The following is a 12,796-nucleotide window of genomic DNA, read 5'->3' as shown; positions in this document are numbered from 1 at the left end:
GGTGACATTTGAGTGCTTACATAGAAAGGGATTGAGGAAAGTATTCCCTCTGTAGCATGTTGCCACTGCTGTGGGGATATTTCTTATGAGAGCAGTGTTGTAAGAAAATGCAAATTATTATTTCATAAATGAATAAAGAGTTCCTTTGTGAGGCTACCACAATAAACTTTCAAGCTTTCAGTTGGTTTGCAGCTCCCTTTCGAAGGCAGAACAAAAGCAACAGTAAATATTTGAGCAAAGAAAAGTGTTCAATATCAAAGCATCAAAATAAATGGAAAGTCTTAAAAAAATCAATTCTGATCATTCGGCCCTTGCCTTCCTGTTTGAAGTTTTTGAATATCGCAAAGGCAAAAATGCATACATTTAAAGGAGAAAAATAAAAAATGACAGCAAAATCATCTTTATACTTTCTCTAGTATCTTCTTCATATGATAGCAGGAAGGTTTTCATTATTATATTCAAAAATGCCCAGTTTGTGCTTTGAATTTGTATTGGTATAATCTGAATGGTTATCATTATTTTTATTTCTCTCATTTTTTCTTCTTCACAAATTATCATAATTGTGTTATACAGTATTTGGACTAGTGGTTTATCACAGATGTCCAGTAGGATTTAATCTTTGATTCCTCCCTGTTTGGGTTCTCTCCTACCATTATTATGATTATTATTATTATTATTATTATTAATATCTCAGGGTTATTTTACTTCTAATTTTTTCTTGACAATAAATAGTTATTTCCCACAGATGTCACATCTTATCTATCCTTATTTGTCCTTCCTAAATAACCTGTATATGCATTTTGCACTACTTTGTTTGGATGTATACTATTTATAATGTACAACCTATAATAACACCAGCAACAGAGTGCAGTTTTTCATCTATAGAGACCATATGATTGAAATTGCCATCTGCTTGTCCTTCAAGGTTCTTTACTGCTTTCTTGTTACTTTTATGTATCAGTGTGTAGCTTTTTAATTTCTCTTTAGCTGGATCATTAATCAACCAACTGGTATGCAAAAGGATGCTTCTTTTATTTCACAGTGAAAACAGATTGCATGTTTTGTTTTATACATTATGCTTATATGTCATTTTAGCAGATGCTCCATCTTTTTGTTCCGATTACTATAGTATCCATATATATTGTGGCAGTAATTAGAGTGAATAACATAAAATCTGCTCTATAGATTGGCTGAGACAAGCGATAAATAAAAATGGAAAATATGTTTCCCATTCAAAAGTTGAAATCAGTATGTAAGGCAGGTGCTTAGTTTATAAGACTTACAATAATTAACACTGTAAATCAAAACTCATTCCCAGTAAGCATCTTTATAATGTGTGGCCAGAAAGGTTTTGCCTTGATTGATTTTAGTAAGATGACAAAACTCAGTTTATGTGATAAATATAAACATAACAATAAGTAATAAACTTGATACTAAGATTCCTCAATGGAAATAAAGTGTTTTAAGTAACTTCATGAATTTTTTAGTATTGGTGATCTGCTTGTGGGCTTTCTATAACAATAAATGAGTGTGAAAGAGTCAAACTTATTACAACATCAAAAGGTCTACCTTAGAACTCCCAGTTTTACCCAATTATAAATGTAGTGGTCCAAGAACATAAGTTAATCAGTGACAAAAGAGATGAGATGTGGAAATGCCAAATCATTTGGATTTTAATCTTCTGTTTTCCTGGTTGTAGTTAGTACTGGGTTTTGCTCAAGTTTAAGCCAACTCTTTTGGCTGTTTTAATTAATTCCCTACAACATGGCTTTCTGCCATAGCATCTTCTGAAAAATCTACATGGGATTGTTGTTTGGGACTTTAGACAAAAGTCTCATTACACTTGATGGTACTTAGCCATTCTTGAATCTCACTTGAACATAATTAGTATATTTTGTTTGTGATGCAGTAATTAATGATAATTCCTTTTTCAAGACAGCTCATCTGGAGGAAGAATTCTGATTAGACAGTGAATATTCTCGAAGGAGTTATGCCCTCCTAAGCAATCTAAAATTCTGTGCAGGATGTGTATCTTTCTGTTCATAGACATATGGAATCAGTGCCTTTAAAAAAATTAAACATTTTCACACCATGCTGCCACTATGGAATTACAAGCTCTAATTTTGGGCGTTTGTAGTTACTACAGGTTCCTGAGACAATGAATTCTGAGTTTTAAATGGTGCCTAATGCATATTCACAGGCAAAAAATGAAGGTGAAGATCTGGTTGAGCTGACATATCAGTAACTTAATGGTATAACATATTACAAGGATGTTTTAATTATCCCCAAACCAAACATTACATACCCAGGAAATTCAGAGTTAAGATTAAATTTTAAAGGAACCCAAAGCAGTTAATGTATTGAAATGCACACTTAAAGCACTCAAACTATCTTAATTGTGCCTTTTGCAAAAACCATAAATGGAGGGGGCAGGGAGTTAAAACTTCCTTTTAAAATTCAGTTTCATCTTGTCTGACACCGCATTCACTAAAGTGCTTTAATCATAATCTTTTGCTCAGTAAATGGTGTCACTACAGGGTAGAGATAAGGTGGTTTGAATGACTAGCTCTGCATGCCATGACCAATCATGCGGTGTTTGGTGTTTTATATATACAGGTAGTGAGAGAGAGGGAGAATACTGTATCTTGACTTTGTTTTTGTGTTTCCTCTTCAGCATATATATTATTGGTAGTAGTTTTTATATATATACATGTATGTTGAGGAGGAAACACAAAACTATATATATATAGAAAATGGAACACAAAAACAATGTCAAGATGAAGTGTACATTTTGGGGCAAAGTGATTTGGGGGAAAACAGATTTTTTTTTTAAATGATATTTTTATTCACATAGCTCACAATCATGAGATGTTCATATTTACTGGAAATAATTATCGGTAGTAGTAATTTTTATTTTAAAAATCTATAAAATAGAAGATAAAAGAAGCATGCAATAATATCAGTTGAGCTACCTTGAGTTGCAGTGTTTTGAACTGCAGTTTAACTTCAGTGGCTTGAAATTTCTGAAAGTCGTCTTCCTGAATTTAAATCAGGAATCAAGACACTCAGAGAAATGGGGAACTGGGAAAAGGGGAAGAAATATGGCATTCATATTCATATCTTAAAGTGGTGCAGCACATGGTGAATTACTTACCTCCACAAAGTGAGATCTGCATTAACTGTATGTAGTTAAAAAGCAAGCAACAGCTTAAGGGGGTGTGAGACATATATACATGGAAAGGTTGGATGTTGATGTTAGGGACACCTAACTAGGAACTACCTTCTTTTCATCTTCTTTCTCCAACAGATTATTTTAAATTAACTCTAGCCTTTTGTCTGCTATAGAGATGGCAAAAAATGCTTTCGGTTTTACAAAATTAAAATTAGTGGTGGTCCCATTTCATCCAAACCGTCCAAGTTTGGGGAAGGGGATTTGAATAACTGGTTCTTATTTTAGTCCATCTTTACTGTTGTATCCTCATTTACTTTCTCATCTAAAGCAGGAATAATGTTATGAAAGGCACATTATATCACACCCACTGATTTGAGGAGGGAAAACAGCAGCAAAATCCTGTGGCTACTAGAACCGAGCAGGAGCTGGAGTAGCAGGGAGAAGTAATTTGCTCCTTCCCACATCCATCCTTCCATTGCTGCTGCCTCTACTCACCTCTACCTAATCTGAGGTAGCCCCTCAGCTGTCCTTTCCTCTCCCCACGATAAGGTATGTTGTTGGGGAACCAGTGTTTCCACAGCCACTTAAAGCAGCGTTGCCCTGTAGTTCAGCACACTGCGAAAGAGGAGTTGGGAAGCACTTTTACCTGCAATCAGCTATAAAGCCCACCCCACAGCAGCAACAGTAGCCTCCATCCATGTACTTAGCATTTTGTATACGGAGGATGCAAGGGCAGCATTTGGACCATAAGCAAAGAGTTTTTCTGTGATTAATGAGATGAAGTCTGGCTTTCACCTTTGGTGCTTCTCGGACAGAGGAAGAATTGTGGAAGTCTTCCATGTTATTCCTTACTGCTGCTGCTATCATACACAAGTTTTGATTTCAGAATGTTTCTTTTGTTGATTTTTGCATAAGATGCTGAGACATGAATTATGTTCTCTGAGAGATGGGGTTTTAGGAATGTGTTTTGCTGCTATCCACCGTAAATAGGAAGACTCTGATAGGAGCCAGAGCTGTGTACTGTTCGTCCTCAGAGTCCCAGCTGTACTTATTTCAATAAGGTTTTGTCTTAATGGACCTGTGACAGATCATCATTCTTGCAAGCCATGTTTTAATTTTGTGTGGTGACTCTAGTGACATTGTAAAAAGTTCTTCTGAAGGTAATGGGTTTATGCTTTTTATACATACCTATATTACCCAGTTATTTTAGCTGCTTTCAGTACTGCAAATGGTAACACAAAATCACTTTGCTTCCTTGGTAGTAAAGGAATGCACATGACATGATTTACACCTGCAGTGTGTAATTGTCAAGCAATTATTTTTTTCTGTTCAGCTCCTCCGCAGTTTACAGCAAGTCCCTACAATCAGGTGGCAATAGAAGGGCGCACGGTAGATTTCCAGTGTGAAGCAGATGGTAATCCTCTTCCTGTGATTGCCTGGACCAAATCAGGTATAACCAAATCTACATGAGATCATAATTTTTGTGCTGAATTTTATATGTAAAATAAATAAAAACAGTCTCCAGCCTTTTTTTTTTTTTTGGTTGTTATTGGAAAGAATTACTAAAAGTAGATCAAGAAAGTATTGCGTAGAATTACTGAAATTGGGTTATTTAAAGCAATTTGTATTTATCTGACCTAATCTCTTATGTCATCACATGTGTACAAAAAACCCACATGCTCTGATCTGTCTATGATGCTGGTCTCAGTGCCCAGTCATCCACTTTTCCCATATCCATCCCCATTACTGGAATTCCCTCACAGACTTGATTTGCCAGGCAACCTTCCTCTTGTCATTCAAATTCCTCCTTACGATCAACTCCTACTGCAGCACTCGCAAGAAGTAGGATGAAGACAACATTTCTGTTTTATAAGACGTTTATTGTGTATGCAATACAATTTAAGAAACAAACCAATCTACAACCTGTTCAATCATGCTATGCCCACGCCATTTCTAAGTTTGAGTTACCCCCTGTAACTTAGTTTGCTCAACCAGCCTTTCTGTTTTCCTTTCTAGCCTCAGTTGTTGGCCCTTAGACTCTTTGGAGCTGGGGCCTTGTGTAGTGTATAATTACAATAAGATGCCTACTGGTAGAACAATTATGCTTGCTGTAATATTAATGACAAAACATAATGTTACTGTTTAACAAAAATCTCACTTTACCTGGTTTATGTCGTCTTCTTTTAAATTAAATATATTGGGTGGACTTCTGCCCTCAGCTAAGCATGTGCATCTTCTGTTCAATTTTGCATGCTTAACTGAGGTTAGAATTTAGCACATTGTAATTTTGGAAATATCCATAGATTTAAAAGGTCACTTCATAACATCTGCTTCTGAATAGTTATTTCCAAGGAAGCAATAGCAAAATAAGTTCATATCAGTATGTTTAATATTTTGGAACAATCTTCTTTTATGGAACCTATGGATATGTAATCAATTTGTAATTATGTGATACATTGCAGTATTGGCCACAATCTGCCATTGTGCAAGGATTCAACATGTGAGGATTTGTCCTTATGTTACTATATAGCAATGATATGTTGTGGACTTTACTTAGTAATTTTACTAAAAACGAGGAAATAGCTCAAGGGGGTTGCTTGGCAATAGAGTTTCAAATTAGCAAACAACTCAATACCCCTTGATCTTCAGTTATTGAATTTTGTGGCAATCCAGTTTACATGGTGGAAATAATACTGATATAGTCACCCTGGGATTACATGGACAAGAGTTTATTTATTTAGTAAATATTATGGAATTTATCCTGTTACACAAAAACCTTAGTGTCCAGCTAACCTTATTCCTTCCTACACAACAATACTAGTGCAAATCTGGAAGCTAAAGAAAAAGGGCTCACTTTATAAGCAGTTTCTGATAACTTTTTTCATAAGGCATATTCTGATTGCTTCCTTAAGTCGTCTGAATCCTTGCCAAATGTTCAGGTTTGTTGAGGTGGGGTGTGTCCTAGTGGACAGAGCAGTGGACTTGCATTCTCTTCCTGTCTGTGGTACTGCCCTGTTTGAATGACTTTGTGCAAGTCAGTTTACCTTTCTGTGCTCAGTTTCCTCATCTGTAAAACTGTCATTATCATAATGCTTACCTCCTGTGTCTAAAGACATATGGATTAAAAGCACTATATGGGAACTAATTATTATTATTATTATTATTATTATTTGACTTCAACACCTATCAACTCTGGCTCTCCTTCAGATCACATAGTGATCTCTCTGTCGTCACACCCCTCAATAAAAAGCAACACTATTAGCAAGATGATGAATAGCTCATTATCTGTCCATGACATTGAAGCAAGCAACTTACATTGCTCAATAACCCATTGTTCCCCACTCAAGTACTGTCAGCAGATACTAAAATTAAACCATTTACGTTTTCCAGAGGTGAAAAACTACTGTATCAATTCATTGGACTGTCTGGTCATTCAATTTCTCTTTTTGTGGACTGGATCTTTTTTCATAACAAGATCTAAATAATGAATATCAGCCCTTCCGAATTTGGTATTATCAAATGCTCTTCGAGTTCTATGCTAAGTTGCTGGCAATTTTAATGTTTTAAAAGTATGACTAAATTAACATCTTATGTAATAAGCAAAGAGAAAAAGACCACCAATGGTAGAATTTGAAAGGAAAGAGCAAAATGCTCACAATTAACCATGTCAAGAATTTTGAAGGGAATGCCTTTTAATATATATTGCCTCCCAAAATGTTAACTAAAATAATAATTTAAAAAAACCCTATATAAGTATGTAAATAAGATGAGTGTAATTTACCATATGTATGTCTCCATTGTTTGACACATTGCAGGAAGTCAGCTACCTCCTGATGGACGCCACACAGTGCTCTCATCTGGAACATTGCGTATTATACATGTGGCCCAACATGATCAAAGCCAGTATGAATGCCAAGCTGTCAGTGCTTTGGGTGTAAGGAGAGTGACCGTCCAGCTGAATGTGCAACCCAAAGGTAATAAATGAGGAGTTTTGTTTTCTGCTGTTTTTAAGGTTATAAAAGTGCCTAGAAACTTGTCGGATGGTCACACTTTTAATGATAAATATGTATTTAGAAACATCATTTTCACTTTTGGGGATAGTAGACAAAATCATGGGTTGTTTTCAGTACCAGAATCCTGTGCATAACTGGTTTGTTCGTTTCACATTTGTGCCACATTGTGTTTTGCTGAGGAACAACTCCAGTAACACTCCACAGGCTATCAGGAGAGGATTCCAGCTCCCATGAAGCATTTCTGTGGTGGTGGGCAGAGAATTTGGCCCTATATAAAGATAAATCCAAAACAAACAAAAAAATACCCCAGAGTATATTTATCCAGTTTCCGTATTATGGAATATGGTAATATTATCTATAAATATAGTTCTTGGATTTACAGCAAGCAGAGTGAATTTTCCTTGCCATTTAAAAGGGTTTAATCTATTAATGTAGTATCATCAATGTCAACATTGTTACTTGTGAGAACATAAGAGTGCCTCCCCAATGTGTTATTACTTCATATAAATATTTAAAGGGCAATAATAGAAGGAAATGATTGTTTCTATCAAACACCAGTTGCAAAACAGGAAGTAAGAGGTTGTTATTAAAGGTCAAATGTAATTTTAAAATTAAAATAAAATTGGTTAGGGCAATAGGGTAGTGAACCATTTTACTTAATGATGTACTCATCGCAAATGCAGTAGAGTCATCTAAATCAAAATTAGGCCCATTTACGGAAATTATGGCCTAAAATAGTGTTTTTCTTTTTTGATGCAACATCCTCAAATAACCTAACAGGTCCCTTTCAAACATACTTTCTGTGATTCTGTAATCTGTGATAGTACCATTATAGGTATTTTTCTCCTACTAACTTAAGACATGTTTGAACATATGAGTATCCGTGCCCTAAACTATAGAAACAGAAAAGTTAACAAAGGACCTTTATATGATCTTAGGGAGATGGGACTCATCTGAACCTAGTGAATGTTATAGCATGAATGTAAACGGAATAAGACCTTTCCAAAGTTTAATAAGATTTTTCTCTTGTTTTCTTATTACATGGGATAGCATGGCTTTGTTGTTCTCGTTACAGTAACTAAACTCCAAGGGGCAGATCTTCAGTTGATGTAAATTGTCATAGTTCCAGTGAGGTCAATGATGCTATAACAGTTTATGCCAGCTGAGCATCTGTTAGCCATGGCAAACATAATCAATCCAGGAAAGTGTAAATCGATGACACTGTTGGGTATTAGAAGAGATGACAATATAAGGAATGTGTGTTTGTGTTTTCTGCAGTTCTGCCAGTATTTTCTCAACTTCCACAAGATACCAGCGCAGAGGTTGGAAAGAATGTAGAGATTCCTTGCAGTGCACGTGGAGAACCTCAGCCCACAATCAGCTGGAGAAAAGTAGGTTTACTTGATTATATCTACGGGGCTCTCAGTCTTGTCCAGCTGATACAGAATCTTAAAAGTAATGGACCCAGTGTTGTTCAGTTGCAGCTGTGGTTTTTACCAAAATATAAACACCTATTGTAATCCTCAAACAATCCTTTTAAAAATATTTGTTAATGTTTTTTGAAAATGACAAAGAGCAAACTTCAGCAATTTAGTCTGTCGTTTAAAGGCCTGTATTGTATTTTTTAGTCTTTACATCAGAAAATTAGCAAGCCATTGTGTCTAAGGGCAGATTCTGTCCCTGATTATAGATTGAGAGCAACACAAGTGGATGGCATAAATTGGTCCTAAGTATTGTTAGTATTGTTGCTTTAAAGAAACACCTTCTTTTTTAAAACAATTTAACAATCTAAAATTCTTCCAAAATAGATCAGATTCATTAAACTATTACATTTTGGAAGGCTTTAAAAGAGTAAAATCTCTATACAAATCTACTGTACATAAAAGCTTTTTTAACCGTAGCCTATTTTCAGTAAAAGTACCATACAAGTGTTGAAAGAGTGTGCTATGCCATACTTAAAGACTTGGGATTCTTTGGGACTGAAATGGCCTCCTTCAGAAATTAGGTGGCCCCGGGGGCTGCTCTAATTCATTGCAGTTCTGCCTGGAGGTAATGCTATAACCTGGAGCTGTGCTAGAATCTCCAAAATCATCGTCATCTTTCTTGTGTTAATCCCATCAAATGGAGTCCTCTCCCTCCAAAGTGCTATGTTCAATGCCACATCCTCTATCATACTACATGCTAATATGTCTTCCTTTATGACATCCCACCATGTCTCCTTGGGTTGGCTGTTGTAATTTTTGGATCTGGTTCTAAGAATAAAGCTATGAGTTGAAAATTCACTGAAAGTATCTTTATTTCCCAAAATCTGATTGGCTTTTTACCAAAGGAAATACATCCCATATGCTGTACTCAACATGACTATAAACCCCTACTGCAATAATGCTTCACTCATACTATAAGCAATGGCCTTATTACAGTAGAGTGATAAGGGGGTCCCACTACATCATCCAGGTGTTCGTGGTCTTGGTTGCTCATTGTTCAACACCCACTTTTATATCCTATGCTTAGCTGTGAACTGCACTTATTTCTGTCAGCTACTGTCTGCTTCTCTCAGACTCTTCCTGTAGCAGTGGTCACAACCCTTCCTCTTGCAGTGGTTTCAGTGAGCTTAAACTAGTTTGTGGTTTTAACTAACACAAAAACCTTTTAAACCATCTTAATCTACTTAACAACAAAACTAATTATCTGCATAACAACGGTTACCTTATTATTTTTATAACAAGCGCCATCTTGCATTATCTGTATTACTTCACTGGTCTGTATCTTTTTTTCCTTCAAGCTTCATCTGTTAAACTCTCTTACCCATATAGTTGTCATAACTGCACTTTACATTACCAAACCATCAGAGCTCGCACTCCTACCCTAGAATCTCCAAAGTACTCTGTGCTATTGAGAGCCTGCTCCCAGCCCAATCTGCCCCCTTCCTCTTGCAGCCCCACTCCTGGCATACTCCCATGTTGGGGCTTAGTGTAGAGCACCCTACGTTTATCCTATATGGTACCTGTCCTGATGGAATTCTTGCTAGGGGTTTTTTACATATACAAGATTTTAACTTTAAATTGCTACAGTATTGGAGACTCTATACATTTCCTTTTCCTTTCATTTGTGAAGAAAGCCTCCTGATTTAAAAAGTAATAGTAAAGAAATAAAACTAATTTTTATTTAAATCTGAAATGATTGTACCACTCCTGTCAACCTCAAAATAAGCAAAGAAGCCACTTTGTGAAACAAACATGTTAACACCCCAGTCTCATTGGTCCATTATGGGCTAATTGCATCAATAAGATTTCCTGACTCTCTGAGAGAAAATACTTTGCCCAAATAGTCCTTTGTACTCAGTCAGTCAGTTACACCAAGACTTTTCCTACCTCCACAGTGTCCTCACAGGTCACCTTTGCAAATTACCGGGTACAGATAAATCAGTAAGAGGGAGGGCACTAGCACATTAATGGGAAAGAAAAACAAAACAGATCCCCACCCCCAACTTTGAAGCACTCTGATTTATATTCCTATGCCTTGTCTGTGGTGGAATCTAAAACATTTTTTTTCAGTCCCCCACAAAAATTGTTCCATGTGTTTAGGGCCTTCATGAATCAGACTACCTCTAGTCAGTAGTTGATTTGAGATGTTTCATTATTAGTAGCTTTCCACCTTTTCTGAGAAGAAATTGAGAGACACCAATAACATGCACTTTGGGTGTTTTTGTTTGTAGACTGGTGTTCAGATTACTGAGAGTGGCAAATTCCATGTGAACTCGGATGGCACTCTTACAATCAGAGACTTAGGACAAGGAGACCAGGGGAGATATGAATGTGTTGCAAGGAACTCTTTTGGCCTGGCTACAACCAGTATGGTGCTGACTGTTACCAGTAAGTTTCCAAGTAGCTGTTCCTCTACTAATGTTTCAATTTCTGAAAATCTGCCTAGTGTCTTGAGTTCTGATAAGTGTAGAGTTTTTTTGACAGGCAAATTGTAAATATGCTTTTATTAAATATTTAATTGACAGCACTCTTCTCTTTCTCCAGTTAGTAGACATTATAATGTTAAACATAAAAGAAAATGAAATATATGTCAAGGAAAATTATCACCTCATGAACATTTACCGTTATCCTTGTCTTTTTTTGTTAAACCAAGAACAATTTGTCCCCAAATAGTTTTGAGGTACTGGTTGCCATTTCAAAAGCAGGTCCTATATAACGTTAGCAGATATCTTTTTTTAAAAGTGTTTATTAAAGCAATAATGCCTTTCAAGAAGTAGAATTATTCTGAGACCCAAAATTGAACTGAGGGAAAGTTAAGCTTGAGAATGTATTTCATTTGTTATTAAAAAAAAAAACGTTAAAAGAATATTATGGATTTAAAAAAAACTAAATCCCTCAAAAGTAAGGAAAGAGGCAGATACATTATAATTAAATGAAAATAATATAACAAAGAATATTAGAGAAACAAAAGGTGGGTAAGGTGATATCTTTTATTGGACCAACTTCTGTTGATGAGAGAGACGAGCTTTCGAGCTTACACAGAAGTTGGTCCAACAAAAGATATTACCTCACCCTTCTTGTTTCTCTAATATCCTGGGACCAACATGACTACAACAACATTGCATATAACAAATTAAACTGTAATGACATTTGTATGCAACAAAAAGGTATTTCGGGGATTTGTAACACAATTATCATGTGGCAGTCCTATTCAGGGTCACTAGAAGGGGATTTACTAGGTGCATGATATGCCTTGGTTTACATCACATTTTTTCCTTTTAAGAAGAAAACTCTGCTGCATTCAAAAAAAATTGAGCTACTTGGTGCATGAAGAAATCATCAAGAAAAAATGTTGAGTGATTTTTTTTCTTTCTTTTTTTTTGCTCTTTCCCTGTGTGTACCCATTTGAAGGTCATTGTAATAAAACACGAAATGTAAGAATGTAAGATGGTACTTTCTGAACATGCTGCAGTAATTTTGCCATTTGTGCTGATCTCCCAATTAATTCTGTCCTACAAACTGTAATTTAACAATGCATTTCTAATAACTAAGGAATCCAAAGACAAATTGGAGGATGACGTTAATGGCTTTGCATGGCACAATTTTGTACTTCTATTTTCGGGGGTTGCTCTTAGAGCCATTTAGGGTTGTATGCTAAAAATGCCTGTATTTTGGCATCTGTGTGCATGCTCTCAGCACTAGAGTGCAGAAAACTATCTGGACAAAGTATTTTCTCTCAGAGTCAGGAATCCTTATTGGTTCTGTCGGTCTCTGAGAATGGACCAATGAGAATTGATGGTTTAACATGTTTGTTCCATAAGGGGCTCCCATGCTTATTTTGTATTTGACAAAGGAGTGGTACAATCAGTTAAAATTTAAATACAAATGGACCTTTATCTTTTATAAGCCTCCCTCCCAAAGTAATAGTAAAGTGTATAGATTCTATTATACAACTATAACAACTATCCATGCATATTATCTTCTATTTATTCTTTGTTTGTAGTGATGTCAATTGAGCATAATATATTGCATGTATTATCCCATATAAGATTGTCTGTGCTCTCTCATTTATATCCAAAGTAGCTTGTAGCTTTTTAAAAAATGCTGCTGTACGTTCTGTAGATTGG

General features: G+C 35.8%; 1 protein-coding gene across 1 annotated transcript in view; it reads left to right on the top strand.

The window, feature by feature from the left end:
• The window catches only part of PXDNL (peroxidasin like), a 295,352-nt gene that overhangs the window by 202,475 nt on the left and 80,081 nt on the right, over positions 1-12,796 (top strand). The window contains exons 11-14 of the mRNA XM_034762906.1: positions 4,506-4,622; positions 6,988-7,146; positions 8,464-8,576; positions 10,901-11,057. Coding sequence (XP_034618797.1) covers positions 4,506-4,622; positions 6,988-7,146; positions 8,464-8,576; positions 10,901-11,057 — 546 coding nt within the window. The remainder of the gene's footprint in view (positions 1-4,505; positions 4,623-6,987; positions 7,147-8,463; positions 8,577-10,900; positions 11,058-12,796) is intronic.

This window comes from Trachemys scripta, chromosome 2 (genome assembly GCF_013100865.1).
Source record: "Trachemys scripta elegans isolate TJP31775 chromosome 2, CAS_Tse_1.0, whole genome shotgun sequence".
NCBI classification, from domain to species: Eukaryota; Metazoa; Chordata; order Testudines; family Emydidae; genus Trachemys; species Trachemys scripta.
Note: the sequence above shows the minus strand (reverse complement) of the source record. Positions and strands in the feature narration are given on the sequence as shown.